This window comes from Thalassophryne amazonica, chromosome 6, assembly GCF_902500255.1.
Source record: "Thalassophryne amazonica chromosome 6, fThaAma1.1, whole genome shotgun sequence".
Lineage (NCBI taxonomy): Eukaryota > Metazoa > Chordata > Actinopteri > Batrachoidiformes > Batrachoididae > Thalassophryne > Thalassophryne amazonica.
Genome location: NC_047108.1, coordinates 3,901,276 through 3,917,625, shown reverse-complemented (window position 1 = coordinate 3,917,625; position 16,350 = coordinate 3,901,276). Strand labels below are relative to the sequence as shown.

Genomic DNA, 16,350 nt, shown 5'->3' with positions numbered 1-16,350 from the left:
AGCGCAATGCCTTTAATACCTATGACATGCTCTAATCTCTGTAATAAAATTTTATGGTCAACAGTATCAAAAGCAGCACTGAGGTCCAACAGAACAAGCACAGAGATAAGTCCACTGTCCGAAGCCATAAGAAGATCATTTGTAACCTTCACTAATGCTGTTTCTGTACTATGATGAATTCTAAAACCTGACTGAAACTCTTCAAATAGACCATTCCTCTGCAGGTGATCAGTTAGCTGTTTTACAACTACCCTCTCAAGAATCTTTGAGAGAAAAGGATACATACATACATATATATATATACACATACATATATATATATATACACATACATATATATATATACACATACATATATATATATACACATACATATATATATATATATATATAATGTCTGCAATGGAAGACAGCTACTCACTAAAGAATTTCCAAAACTACTTTTATGCTTGCACCCTTTTTGAGCATTATTGACCACGGCATACAAATAATAAATGAGTGAAATATGTTGGAAAAAATACAATGTGGAGCATTATGCTCATTACAAGTAAGGTACCACTGAAAAGGTTTTTTTCCTTAGTTTTGTGCCTTTCACACAGAATTAAATTCAGTTGCAATATTCAAAGAAAACCTCCAATTGCAAACAGCACCCCCTACTGGCGAGTGAGGATTTCAGGATAGGCAGCAATGAACTGCAGATTTCTGCATACAGACACCAACTCCACAATTCTAGACTTTCACTGTCTAAAATTTGAGTTGATGTTTACTACACACAAGCTTTTTCCTTTGCACATATTTGTGCAAAGGAATATTTGCCTTTGCACATAAATGCTTTTAATGTGTAATATACTGTTGTGAGTGACACAGATGGTGCTATCTTACTTATATAGAGTTTGTTTGCATTGTAATTGTGAAGGCATTCATGCGCATGGCACTGAATTCAAGCTAATTTCCCAACAGGGATAATAAAGTGTATGAAGCAAAGAAGTGATGGCGAACACTGGAGTCTGTAGGAAACATTTTATAAGAGTTTTGTGTCCATTTTAAGTGTCACAGCTTATACATTTATCAGACACAAAAGCAGACATTGAAATCACTGGCATCATATACGCTAGGCTAGTTCACTCCCCTCACCTTATGGTACAGTCTTATTTCACTTTTTGTTCACGGTCTTATCTCATTTTATGTATGCCATCTTATACCTTTCTGACCAGATTCTAAAAACTTTACTTCAGCTATATTTTGGTGTTTTACATCTCGGGATCCCCCCGTCGGCGATGGTCAATGCGGCACGGGACAGGGAAGTCTGGGGTCCCCTGCTGGAGCTGATGCCCCCACGACCCAAACCCGGAAAAGCGGTTGAAGATGAGTATGAGTACACCCTAAAGTTGCTTTTTGGGGGAATGAGCGAGTGAGTAGATTCTGACAACAGGAAGTGCCATTGTACCACCCAAACCAATCAATGACCAATGATTGGTGTCAACTAATGCAAAAATTAATGATGAACAAGTGGACAACTGATGCCAGAGGTGTGACCCTACCTGAGAATGAGGTCTTTAGCCTTCTCCGATATTGGCACTTCAGGAGGAAAGGTCAATGTCTCCCGCCAGTTCATGACCTTCCTGTAAGTCTCCTGGGGCGTCTCCGAGCAGAATGGAGGATAGCCTGAGCAGCAAATACACAACAATGGTACTTTCCATGGGAATTGAGGCTTGGTTTTGTGTTCACATCATACTTATGAGAGCTCACAACACAAAGCAAAAATCTTGGTGCAAGATAAAAATCAGGTGGTACCTATCAGCATTTCATACATGATGACACCCAGGCTCCACCAATCACAGAGCTTGTTGTATCCGTTTTGCATGAAGACCTCTGGAGCTATGTAGTCTGGGGTTCCTACTGTGGAGAAGGCCTGAGAGAGGAAGGGATGGATGAAAAAGCAAACAGAGGCAGAGCGAGGACACAAAGGGGTGGACAGATAATCAGAGGAGGAGCGAGGACACAAAGGGGTGGACAGATAATCAGAGGAGGAGCGAGGACACAAAGGGGTGGACAGATAAAGAGAGGTTGTTAATTGGGGGACTTGGACCACCCTCCTTGTCCCCCATACAGAACATGTAGACATGGGGCCTGAACCTTCACCCTGGACAAAGCAGTGCATGACAGTACAGGTGTCATTTCATGTTCCTCCCTCTTTTCATTACCACGTGATCTTTCATGTTTTCCTGTGTACTGTTACACACTTTGTGGAAAACACTGGACAACGTGACATAAAATGTTGACTTATCCATCTTATGTAGGTGACCTCGGTGAGGCTTCCTGGAGTCTGCAGGTTGACTCCCTGTCCCAGAACAAACATGCGTGCTGTTGGGTTTTTTCCTTCTACAACCCCTGGCAAAAATTATGGAATCACCGGCCTCGGAGGATGTTCATTCAGTTGTTTAATTTTGTAGAAAAAAAACAGATCACAGACATGACACAAAACTAAAGTCATTTCAAATGGCAACTTTCTGGCTTTAAGAAACACTATAAGAAATCAGGAAAAAAAATTGTGGCAGTCAGTAACGGTTACTTTTTTAGACCAAGCAGAGGGAAAAATATGGAATCACTCAATTCTGAGGAAAAAATTATGGAATCATGAAAAACAAAAGAACGCTCCAACACATCACTAGTATTTTGTTGCACCACCTCTGGCTTTTATAACAGCTTGCAGTCTCTGAGGCATGGACTTAATGAGTGACAAACAGTACTCTTCATCAATCTGGCTCCAACTTTCTCTGATTGCTGTTGCCAGATCAGCTTTGCAGGTTGGAGCCTTGTCATGGACCATTTTCTTCAACTTCCACCAAAGATTTTCAATTGGATTAAGATCCGGACTATTTGCAAGCCATGACATTGACCCTATGTGTCTTTTTGCAAGGAATGTTTTCACAGTTTTTGCTCTATGGCAAGATGCATTATCATCTTGAAAAAATGATTTCATCATCCCCAAACATCCTTTCAATTGATGGGATAAGAAAAGTGTCCAAAATATCAACGTAAACTTGTGCATTTATTGATGATGTAATGACAGCCATCTCCCCAGTGCCTTTACCTGACATGCAGCCCCATATCATCAATGACTGTGGAAATTTACATGTTCTCTTCAGGCAGTCATCTTTATAAATCTCATTGGAACGGCACCAAACAAAAGTTCCAGCATCATCACCTTGCCCAATGCAGATTCGAGATTCATCACTGAATATGACTTTCATCCAGTCATCCACAGTCCATGATTGCTTTTCCTTAGCCCATTGTAACCTTGTTTTTTTTGTTTAGGTGTTAATGATGGCTTTCGTTTAGCTTTTCTGTATGTAAATCCCATTTCCTTTAGGTGGTTTCTTACAGTTCGGTCACAGACGTTGACTCCAGTTTCCTCCCATTTGTTTCTCATTTGTTTTGTTGTGCATTTTTGATTTTTGAGACATATTGCTTTAAGTTTTCTGTCTTGCAACAGCTCTCCAAGGTGTGATCACTCCTTTTTAGATGCAGACTAACGAGCAGATCTGATTTGATGCAGGTGTTAGTTTTGGGGATGAAAATTTACAGGGTGATTCCATAATTTATTCCTCAGAATTGAGTGATTCCATATTTTTTTCCTCTGCTTGGTCTAAAAAAGTAACCGTTACTGACTGCCACAATCTTTTTTTCTTGATTTCTTATAGTGTTAAAGCCAGAAAGTTGCCATTTGAAATGACTTTAGTTTTGTGTCATGTCTGTGATCTGCTTTTTTTCTACAAAATCAAACAACTGAATGAACATCCTCCGAGGCCGGTGATTCCATCATTTTTCCCAGGGGTTGTAGAATAATTTGCCTTCTGTCATTAGGTTTAAATCCAGACTTTCTGCGACTGATGACTGCATGTCTTTCCTGTACTCATCCAAATTTGTTTTTGTTTTTTTAATCTGTTTCTAGGAATTTGTCATTACTTTTTTGGTGTCAATACCTTTATCATTACACTCTGAATGTCCTAATATGTGAATGTTTTATTATTTTCTTTTATTAATGTCTGTGATAAGGCGTGTGCTTAACTTGCTCAGGCGTTCATGCATGCGTGCAAAAAGAAGATGAACTATAATTATTTATTTTTTAGGATGCACTAGCACCTGAATATCAGTTATGTACGTGCCTCTCTATGATCCTGTTTTTATTTTCTTCACCCTCTGAGCCTCACAACCAGCTGCTGGTTTTGAAAAGCTCTTTTTTTTTTAGCACAGCATAGTTAGAAACTGTAAAAACTGAATTAATCAGATATTTAAATTTACAGTGTTTCTTGTAAGCACGTGCCCCAAATATGTGTCGGAAAAAAAATATATATATATATATATAATAAAGTGAATCTAACATTACAGATATTGCATTTGGCACTTTAATCAACAAGTTGTATTTTTTTTAAATCCTGCACATTTTTTTCCAGAGCATATCTGTACCTCTCATTACAGATTACAATGTCATCAGCATAGTCCATGGAGACTCCTGTCTGATCTCATCTGTCAACCTGTCCATTACTGTTGCAAAAAAGAAGAGTCAATCCTTGGTGTAATCCCACCTCCACCCAGTCAGTCATTCCTACTGCACATCCCACCACTGTCACAGTGTCCTTGTATTTAGCCTGAACCACCCTCACACACGTCTCTGCCACTCCAGACTTCCTCATACAATTCCATAACTCTTCTCTTGGCATACTATCATAAGCTTTCTCAAATCCACAAACACACAATGCAAGTCCTTCTGACGTTCTCTATATTTCTTCATCAGCACTCTCCTACCACTGTCACACATAGCCGGAATCACACAGAGTGGCGCCGGACTTATGAATTGGCGCACATCTGAAAGGTGTTGGATTTCAGTTCCAAAAAAGGTTCTGACAGCCATCTGCAGAAGTTCACGTAGTTGGTCAAAATCGGCCGGCGGCTCCGAGGGTGACAAACATGTTCAAAACTCTCCAGATGCAGTCAAGATGGGACACCTATCCGACGGCAGTCCATGTGTTATCTGTGGACCATCTGACTGCAATTTACATATTTCGATGGCGGCAAAACGGGATCCAAAATGATTTGAGCGCATATGAGGGAACCTTGAGATGGATCTGGCACGGCAAAGCCTGCCGGTATGACCTGTGCCACATATAATAATGTCCACCCCACCTCTGGAGTGCAAAGGAACTGTTAAAATGTATGTGGCACACTTCATCATGATAATAATGATGAATTATTATCATGTTCAGTGAACGTGAACAGCGGCTATCAAACCAAAAGCTCCATGCGCTACTGTGCACCAACGCCGCAGATCTGAACAGGCTGTTATATCCACAATAGACCTTACAGTACAGATATCTGTCCATTCCTTCCCATGGGTGACATAAATGTGAACTATTGTCTCCATCATAACACACACAGCTGCCTCTCCGCTGTGCGCAGTAACACATCATTGCACGTGTCAGGCTCTTAGCTGGACGGATCTCACGCTGTAATAAATGATCACCTTCTAACTCTCTAGGAGGTATGACATGGAGCTTGTGCCAGGCCGTGACACCATTAATCAACATGAATCTCACCTCCAATAGCGGTCCAGGAGTGTTTCACATTGAGAACGTGGACATGAAGCCTGTGGTTAAAATCCTCTCACCCAAAAGAAAAAGTTAACTCCATGTGATAATCCAACCATCACGGTGTCCAGTGTTGCGTTGTGCTGCTGAAGTGGGCAAAAAAGAAAGTTCCCTGAAAAGGCACTCTGTCTGAAGTGGGAGACAGCATGGCCCAATGCCAGCAAACTTTGAGCAAAGCTCTCCAGTGGCAGGCGCGTGCACATGCGCCCTTGCGTGCTCGATTAGTGGCTCATGCAGCGTTATACTTATACACACACGGCAAAGTGATAATTGCAGCATGGCGCACACTTGCACGCTTGCACACTCGCGTGCATGTGCGCGTGAGGAACACAGCGCTCCGGTCTGTGTTTGCCATCCAGACATTTGGAGATCTGGCAGTCTGCAGCGCCTTTTATGGCCGTCTGACAGCAGTCTGTGTTGTCTACATATGCTCTGGATGTGATCTGACAGGTGTGGATGAGGTAGTCTGTCTGCGCTCTGACACTGCTGGCCACACCTCTTTTCCTCCCAACTGCGTCGGATTATGGCAATATTTGTCGTTACGGGCATGCTTCCGGCAAATTCTTGCTATGTATGACGGTGGAATCACAGCAAACATTGCATCTGCAGTGCTCTTTCTCAGCATGAAACCATACTGCTGCTCACAGATCTTCACCAGTTTTCTAAACCTAGCTTCTACTAATATTTCCTGTAATTTCATGTTGTGGCTGATCAACTCTATGGCTCAATAATTACTGCAGTTCTTCACATAACTATTGTTCTTCAAAATTGGAAAGAGAAGACTTTACTCTTCAGGCATGCTCTCACTTTCCAAGATTTTATTAAATAGTCTGGCTTGGAACTCCACTGCCATCTCTCCCAAACATTTCCATGTCTCCACTGGAATGGCATCTGGACCAACTGCCTTTCCACTCTTCATCCTTACAAATCACTTGCACTTCCTGATTTACTCTCCACATCATCCAGCCTTCTCCGTCCCATTTCCTTCATTCATCACCTTCTCAACACACAATCCTCGCTTGTCAGCACATTACCATCTGTATCATCTGAACCTGCTGCACAGCCTTTCCAGCTCAGTCCTTCTGTCAATCAGTAAAAGTCCTTATCTACTTCCCAAGTGTCTGAACTCCATCTACAGCTCCCTATATGCCTTTTCCTTAGCTTTGTCACTTCTCTTTTCTCCTTACGCTGCATATCTCTGCACTGGTCTTTTGACATTTGGTTCCTCCCCCACATACACCCTTTTATCTCTTATAAACCAATGCAACAACCACTTTATTGTGAAAGTGCTTGACCATTCATCCGGGTCTTCTGGCACCACTTCTATGTTAAGGCCTAGTTCAAAAATAATGAAGCCAAAGTGTGACATAACCATCAAAATTTAAAAGTGGTCTTTTTTGTGAAATGTTATCATTTTAGATATGGTTATATATCAGAGTTTCAATATGTCTATTGGTCTCAGTTCAGTCATTGCTAGAAATTATCAGTGCATATATATACTATAATGTGCTTGCGACAACAGTTGGAGGTATCTTCTTTAGTCTGCAGAGGCCGGAAACAAAGAAATTCTGTCCATTAGTTCCTGGTATTATTGAACAAGTAATATAATTATCCTACTGAAGCAGAGTAGGAGATATAGCAAAGGTTTGACACAAATAAATCAAGGACTTATTCTCAGCGTTACGCTTGTGACAGTTTTACCTTGCTTTAGAAACATGATGTTTTTTTCTAGGAAATGACATTTCTACCTTTACAAAAATGTATTACTGTGTGTTAGAATGAAGCACAAACAAACAAACTGACAAAATACAAGGTTATTTCTTTAACATTCAACTTTAAATCATAATAACACAATAACATGCTTTTGGAGGGCGGTGTGCATTTTCAAGAGGCCCTCCAAAAGCATGTTTTTGGGCGACTGGGCATGGACGGAGGGAGTCAGAAAATACATACCGCATGACAACAGCATGTTATTTGCATTATTATCACTTTTTACTGAGATACACAACACGTAACGCGTACATAAAAAGTTGGCTCACTTAACTTCTGCCGCCTGGCGCGCGCACTGCTCTTCAAATTCAGCAGTGTGTCCTCATCAAGCTGGCTTCTTTAGCTGCCGTTCATTGTCGTACTATCCATGAGAAAATCATCCGGAATATCCATACTGGGACCAAAACACACTTCTCGCCTTTTCATCTTTTCCTCTGCAGACAGTTTTTTCCCCCCCCCTTTGCAGACAGTTCTTGGGCTGCGCGCTATGACGTCATTTGTTTATGCACAGTGGGCGGGTATAGCCAGATACCGTCGACGTAAATCTAGGATACCGGCCCAGCAATGCCCCGGTAAAGTGATAACAATGCTAAATATCAATGTCACACAAAATTGATGAAAAAAGTGCTACTTTTGGGGTAGATTTCATGCACATCTCTGGAACCGTGCGGAATTTTTCCATGAAATTTTCAGTACCTGTCGAAGAGACTATAGGAAACTCACAGATAAATCTGGATGGTGCTAAATAAAATAATGGCTTGTTCATGACAAATGCAATGCAAATCAGCAGTTAGGCTTCATTATTTTTTAACTAGGCCTTAACTCAACCAAAGATGCTGATTAAATCAAATTAAAACTGACTGTGGGGTTGTGGTCTGGCTGACAGCACCAAAATCAAGCCACAGTGAAGGATTACTGAACCTGTGGACCAGTGGATGAAGATCTGAAGGCGTACCCCCGGTAACACTTTCCTTCCAGTGAAAACATAAGTCAAAGAGGGACATTCAGTTACTTCAATGTTCTCCTGCATCCTTCCAAGAATTGCTTTCCAGTCATGTTTTCATGGAGTTACATAGAGCATTCTTTTGTCTTTATGGTGTTTCGCACAATAATGGCCAATCACAAAGTAGACCATTCACTCACAGGTGCACTGCTTTAAAAATGGCCTGAGCCGCCCCTGCACTAATCCACTCAGTGTTTTCAGAGATGTACAGATCTATGGTAACACCCACCAGCTGCCTGCGGTTCCTCTTCCAGGTCTCAGCTTTCCTCTTGGAGTTCATGTTCTGGAAGGCTGTGCAAAGAAGGCAACGTAAAATGTCCAAACACAGTAAACAAGACTGGAAGCTACTGTAGCCATCAAACTCAAGATAACTCTGACATGGCAAAAAAAAAAAAGTCACAAAAACTATCATGTTCACACCTGAATAAAATGGTTTGGATAATAAGAATCAGCAAACTGATTTCATGCAAACAAAAGGAGGAGGTTCGCTGACTTTGCTTACTGAGGTCACTGGGAAGACTGTGGTTCAGATTCTTGTAGAACTCAGTACGATGAGCCCGCTTCAAGCCGGTGCACAAACCAAAGTCTGACAGCTTCACGTGTCCCTGGAAACAAAGCACATTCTTCCTCTATAGCGCTGCTGCTGCTTGTGACGGTAATACGTAGCAGGCATTCAGCCAAACCCAGGTCAACACTGGACCTCCCATATGTCCTGTGTGGTGTTTTCTTAAAGTAAGAGTAAAGAGGACCTGTTTCTGGGTTATGAGCTGTCTAAGTAAACATCAGGCAGCTGCCTATGTAGGTGTCCACATGACCCAACTTGGATTTTGATCAAATTTTCACCATTTACCCTTCAAATAGATTGAAAAGGCATGGTAAAGTTAGTTTTTCCATCAGGCAAAATTTTACTTGAGTTTTTTTCAATTCAAAATTTTATGTCAAAACAGCCTGAAATGCTGTTACATTAAAATATATAGTAAAAATGCTCAACTTTGAGGCAACACTGCCCATCTAGAAGCGCATTTGAAAAACTGGCTATGGGGTACCATCAACAATCATCCAGATATCAAAGATTCGTTGGCTGTCTGGCAGAACTTTTCCATATATTTCAGTTATTCAAACTTTTCGAAATTCATATGTTGCCCTCCCAGGGTCAAATTCTGGAGGAGTAGGGAAATTGAAAAATGCTCATAAAATGAGCAATATTTGACATATCTCAGCAAATGAGGTATCATTTTGTATGTTTTTGGGTTTGGAGAGTTCATTTATGGGATTGTTTGTGTGATCCAAGGTCAAGGTCATTGAGAAATGTCACGGTCATTGTCTCATTTTTGCATATTTTTACCTATTTTCCATATTAAACTACCCCCCCCCCCCCCCCCCCCAGTCAGGTAAATGTCCAAATACCTGTCCTTTGTTAAATAAGCAGAGATATACTTTATAGGCTTTATAATGATACCATATATAGCCTGATTTAAACAGTATCCCTACTTGAAAAGTAAACAAATGTAAACTAACAAGAATTCTGTTCCAGGTTAGCAATTACCAAATTATCACAAACACATGTGCATGATTCTGCTAAACCTTTACAAATACAATAAAGAAGGAATCACACCATAAGTATTGAACCTTTTATCTAATACTGCAGCAATGATACAACTTTGAAGTTCAAGGTCACTCAGACACATTAAGGTGAATTATACATCAACATCTTAATTCAGGTGCTTTAATATAGCGTAAGATATCATTTGTCCACTGCTGTCTAGAATAACAGATGTATTCAGTACCATTTAAAAGCTATGAAACTGTAACTATGTCTTTTGTGGGCTGGTACAGTGAATTGGTTTAAGTGGAACTATGCTTGACTCAGAACTGTAAGTAAAATAGTTAGGTTCACCAGCATTGGTGTAAAAGTATGTATCTGTCTTGATGAGGAATAACATGGTACAAATGCAACACTTTGAAATAACTGAAACCATTATTTGTTTAGTACTATATTTTACATCATACCAATCGACTTCTGTGTTGCAGTAAGGAAGAGAAAATGTCTTACTTTTTGTAAGATGACAACATAAGTTTGACCTTGAAATGCCTCTTTACCTTGACGTTCAAAGTTAAGTAATTATGATAGGATACAAACGGTCTACAACTTCTGTTATGGCTGTATGTCTGAATGATATTATGATCATCCTACCAACAACAGAGATATATGTCTTTAAAGGCTGGTCACACGGCATTTAACGAAGGGCAATAAAGCCCAAATGGACTTTTGTTGGCATCGTTTAACCTTCGTTCCTGAAGATGGCGGTTTGTCAGGATTTTTAAATTGTTGAAAAATTTCAACGAATGCCGCTGAAAACCTCAATTTGTCCATATTTCGTCTTGCTGTAGTTCTTGACACTTTTTTTTATATCATTTGCTTAGTTTTTGTAATGTTAGCGTTCAGTTTGTCACAGCATCTGTCACAGCTAAACAGCTTTAAAATGTACTGTATTTTACAGAGTATAAATAATTTTTTGTTGTCATTTTGCTATTTTGGGAGGTTCTGTGACTTGTACGCTGAAGGTACTTGTGTCAAAAAATAAGACTGTAATAGTTCACACATACCAGTTGGATATGTTTTCAATATAAAAGAAACGCAAAGATACACAGCATACGTTCTGTTGGGTAGTATGTGACTGAATAGTCTTTCAAGAGTACTTTTCCTTGAATTCTTGTAAAAATAACTAACTAAAATTCCAATGTGACTCAATGTGTTTTTTTTCTTCATGATACATTTTTTGACAGATGTGAGTTATACTCCTGGTGTGGCACCGGAAAATATGGTAAACACACAGAAAAATGTAAAAACACCACAGCAAAGTATTTCTTGTTACTCCTGAATGGGCTAAAACATCATCAGATGTGTTGGAAAGCATAGCATGGATCCCTGTGGAGGTATAAATGTCCACATTTACCATAGTAAATGTAAAAAAAAACAAACAAAAAAAACATTTTAAAACAACACTTACTTCAGCATTCCTCTATGATGGCACCGCAGGTCTACACAAATCAAATCAATTTTATTTATATAGCGCCAAATCACAACAAACAGTTGCCCCAAGGCGCTTTATATTGTAAGGCAAGGCCATACAATAATTATGTAAAACCCCAACGGTCAAAACGACCCCCTGTGAGCAAGCACTTGGCAACAGTGGGAAGGAAAAACTCCCTTTTAACAGGAAGAAACCTCCAGCAGAACCAGGCTCAGGGAGGGGCAGTCTTCTGCTGGGACTGGTTGGGGCTGAGGGAGAGAACCAGGAAAAAGACATGCTGTGGAGGGGAGCAGAGATCAATCACTAATGATTAAATGCAGAGTGGTGCATACAGAGCAAAAAGAGAAAGAAACACTCAGTGCATCATGGGAACCCCCCAGCAGTCTAAGTCTATAGCAGCATAACTAAGGGATGGTTCAGGGTCAACTGATCCAGCCCTAACTATAAGCTTTAGCAAAAAGGAAAGTTTTAAGCCTAATCTTAAAAGTAGAGAGGGTGTCTGTCTCCCTGATCCGAATTGGGAGCTGGTTCCACAGGAGAGGAGCCTGAAAGCTGAAGGCTCTGCCTCCCATTCTACTCTTACAAACACTAGGAACTACAAGTAAGCCTGCAGTCTGAGAGCGAAGCGCTCTATTGGGGTGATATGGTACTATGAGGTCCCTAAGATAAGATGGGACCTGATTATTCAAAACCTTATAAGTAAGAAAAAGAATTTTAAATTCTATTCTAGAATTAACAGGAAGCCAATGAAGAGAGGCCAATATGGGTGAGATATGCTCTCTCCTTCTAGTCCCTGTCAGTACTCTAGCTGCAGCATTTTGAATTAACTGAAGGCTTTTCAGGGAACTTTTAGGACAACCTGATAATAATGAATTACAATAGTCCAGCCTAGAGGAAATAAATGCATGAATTAGTTTTTCAGCATCACTCTGAGACAAGACCTTTCTAATTTTAGAGATATTGCGTAAATGCAAAAAAGCAGTCCTACATATTTGTTTAATATGCGCATTGAAGGACATATCCTGATCAAAAATGACTCCAAGATTTCTCACAGTATTACTAGAGGTCAGGGTAATGCCATCCAGAGTAAGGATCTGGTTAGACACCATGTTTCTAAGATTTGTGGGGCCAAGTACAATAACTTCAGTTTTATCTGAGTTTAAAAGCAAGAAATTAGAGGTCATCCATGTCTTTATGTCTGTAAGACAATCCTGCAGTTTAGCTAATTGGTGTGTGTCCTCTGGCTTCATGGATAGATAAAGCTGGGTATCATCTGCGTAACAATGAAAACTTAAGCAATACCGTCTAATAATACTGCCTAAGGGAAGCATGTATAAAGTGAATACAAGCTGAACACTGATAAGCAGAGGATTTTTATTTATTCATTTTCGTTTTACCATATTCAAGTCAAGTCTATTTAAATCTTTTTGAACACACAAATGAGCCATTTGAATTTGATACTGTTCATATTTATCATCCTGAGGAGCATCTGCAGCCTGCAGGAACAGATTGTCTTCGTAATTATTAATTTATGTACACACCTTTCCCATCATTTTATACAACCTAAATATTAAAGTACACATTACACACAAAACCTAAATGAAAGATACTAAAGGATTATTAACAGAGAGCAAGGTGCGCTACGCTCGGTCCGTATTGTCAACACAGAGCTCTGATATTTTCTTGGACAAACCAAGCAAGCGAGGGCAATAATTAATTTATTATATGGTTATTATATAATCGCACGACCTTCCGGTACTGCCCAAATATGAAAGCTGCTGACTGTGTTGGGCTCATAGTCAGACTCATTCACCGTCTTCAACTCGATGATCTTGCTTAACAGATTGTCTGGTCGTTAGCTGGTAAACTTTCAATCTGTGTTTTTTTCCGATGCTGTTTAGATATTTATAGAGTATGTTCATGTCTGACTTCTGGTTTGTAATGAAGTTTTCAATCTGTTCTTGACTGTTTGGAGATGTGTTTCCATCTTGTTGGTCTTCATATTGCATGTCCACTTCAAGCTTGTTTACTGTTAATTCCTCCATTTTCTGTGTTTGCTTTTTGTTTTATTTCATGCCGTGAAAATTATAAACAAAGTCACAAATCTGATATGTGTTCCGGACCAATTGTCACTGTAACGGTCTGATATGGAAAAATATCAGAAATCAACCAATCAGAGTGCATGTACCTCGCTGCACTTGGTCCCTAAGTGTCAAGACCTCGGTCAGATATTTTCCTGTATAGACCTTGCCCAGTTAATAATTCTTTAGTACAAAAGATGGAACAAAGATAAAAGACTTTTAAAAATAAAATTTGATATTGCCATTGTGATAAAGCAATGCCTGTGCTGGCTTGGGTTAAAAATACAGGTTTTGCAAATAAAAAAAAGAGAAGATATTTAGAACCATGAATCTGCCTGTAGTAATTCCCCCAAGGCAGATTCATGGTTGTGCGATGGGGTCTCCGGTATCCCCCATTGTGGCCAATCTGTACATGGAGCGAGTGGAGAAGACTGCCTTGACGTCTTTCATGGGCATCTCTCCCAGTCACTGGTTCAGATATGTTGATGACACATGGGTTAAAATCAAGCAACAGGAAGTTGAGGACTTCACAGAACACATCAACTCGGTGGACGCCAATATCAAGTTCACACGTGAGGATGCCAGAAACAACCATTTATCCTTCTTGGACTGTGATGTTACGATTGGAGAGAACAGGCAACTCCAGACAGGGGTTTACAGAAAACCCACTCACACTGACCAATATCTGCTCTTTGGCTCAAACGACCCCCTTGAACACAAGCTCGGGGTGATCAGGACGCTTCAACACAGAGCCCTACAGGTGCCCACAACTGCAGAGGGAATGGCTAAAGAACAACAACTTGTCCGGAAAGCCCTCACAGTATGTGGGTACCCACGATGGTCCCTGGACAAAGTGCAGAAGTCCCAGAGAACAAAGAGACCAGATAGACAGGAGATGGAGACAAGAAGAAGAGGAGTGTCTCTCCCTTATTTAGCAGGGGTAGGGGAAAAACTACAGAGGATCTTCAGACAGCACAAAATCCCAGTTTACTTTAAACCGGTTAACACCTTGAGACAGAAATTAGTTCACCCTAAGGACAGGATCCCTAGTTACAAACAGAGCAAAGTAGTGTATTCTAGCAGATGTCAGGAAAACTGTAACGAACACTACATAGGTGAGACTAAGCAACCTTTACACAAAAGGCTATACCAGCACCGCAGAGAGGGCGCCAGTGGACCTCAGTCTGCAGTTCATCTCCACCTTAAAGACACTAACCACACGTTTGAGGACAAGGAAATTAAAATATTAGCCAGAGAGAAGAAATGGTTTGAGAGAGGGGTCAAGGAAGCATTCTTTGTGAAATGTTTGAAACCCAGCCTTAACCGGGGAGGAGATCTGAGACACGCTTTATCCCCTGTTTACAATGGGGTACTCAGGTCAAAGCAGTTTCAGTCTTTTGTTCATGGTAATGAGTCATTCACGTCATCAGCAGAGTCGTCAAGGGAGCCATTAGGAGAGGGTCCGTCCCATCATTAGGAGGGACAGCTGCCCTGTCATTAGGAGGGTGCTAACTACAGCACAATAGGTGCTAATTAGAGCTATTATTTAGTTACTATCCTATAGCAGTCTGCCTCTCGGTAGGAGGGGTCTGGTTAGGTTTAAAACTCCAGCTTTTGTGACTTCTTGATTATTCTTCTCTACAAGAGTCAAGACGGAAGTCAGACCACCAGAGCAAGAATTTTAGCTGAGGAAGCTTCTGTGATTTGAAGCGAAACGTCCTTGCGTCAAGCAACCCAGTCCAGTCGAAGATTCAAGCTTCTCTACTATCACCACTCTTTGCTTCATAGTGGAGTAGAGTGGAGAAGGATTTTCTTTCACCAAAACAGATCAAATCCAGGCTTGCGTCTCAGATGTACCTTAGGGTACTTTGCAGCTAAACTTTCGGGTCTTCGACTTTCTGTACCACTTCATCATGAAGCTGTGTAACTCGTGATACAAAATGCAAAGCTTGTGTGAAGTCTACACTTACGTCACCACCTATCACAGTATGTTTACCAGCACACTGTTGTATAAACAATTCAATTGCATCTAGAGTATCTTGGAACTCATTACTCAACCTAGGCTTACTTTGATTATCTACAGGCATGTACAGATTGATGAAAACATAGCAACCATCATTACATAGTGCCTCAAGTGCACAGGCACAATCTGTGAAAGGAACTCTTGTAAATTTAACACTTTGGCACAAAGTCCTATTCCATAATCTACCAAGACCACATTTGGGCATACCTGTCATTAGATCATTATCTAATACAGCAAGACATTTAATAATAATAAGAAGAAGAAGAAGACATTTTCAGTTGTTTATTCATGTTTAAAAATTGATAAACTCTCTAAAAACAGTTTGTGCATAAATGTCTAATTTTGCTTATTATTGCTTGTCTTGGCTGTAAACCAAGACCAGCCAGAAATCTGGGCGAGTAACAGCATCACGGTGAATAATCTTGAATGTCAGTACAAACTGCTTGATGTCCCAGTTTGGCGATGACTTATCTTCAACTTTCTCTGTTACGAATGTTTTTTTTTCACCAGCTGTGATGATGTAATTAGCGATATCTTGCTCGGTCATCTCACTGGTAATGTTTGTGATCTCCAGCTGGAACAGCTTAGTTTGGACCAGCCCGCAGTCCATCGCTGGCGGCAGTTCCACTGACACCTGGTACCCTAGGACTGGGCATGGGCATACCCTGACCCTTGTTGGTGTCATTGCCGGGCCATCTTCTCTGGGACTGAAAGTCTGCATCCTCGTCATCCTGGGTCATGGGGTGTGGATCGCCTCCTGCTGAACCACACTGAAATCTACAGCTGACTT

General features: G+C 40.6%; 1 protein-coding gene across 4 annotated transcripts in view; it reads right to left on the bottom strand.

Moving 5' to 3' along the window:
* LOC117511773 (serine/threonine-protein kinase 38) overlaps window positions 1-16,350 on the bottom strand; it is a 79,743-nt gene that overhangs the window by 7,452 nt on the left and 55,941 nt on the right. For 3 of the 4 annotated variants that reach the window (XM_034171668.1, XM_034171669.1, XM_034171670.1), the window contains exons 8-11: window positions 8,915-9,026; window positions 8,651-8,712; window positions 1,795-1,912; window positions 1,542-1,665 (exon numbers count right to left, since the gene is read on the bottom strand). In XM_034171668.1, coding sequence (XP_034027559.1) covers window positions 1,542-1,665; window positions 1,795-1,912; window positions 8,651-8,712; window positions 8,915-9,026 — 416 coding nt within the window. The remainder of the gene's footprint in view (window positions 1-1,541; window positions 1,666-1,794; window positions 1,913-8,650; window positions 8,713-8,914; window positions 9,027-16,350) is intronic. The other variant, XM_034171671.1, reaches the window with a different exon arrangement.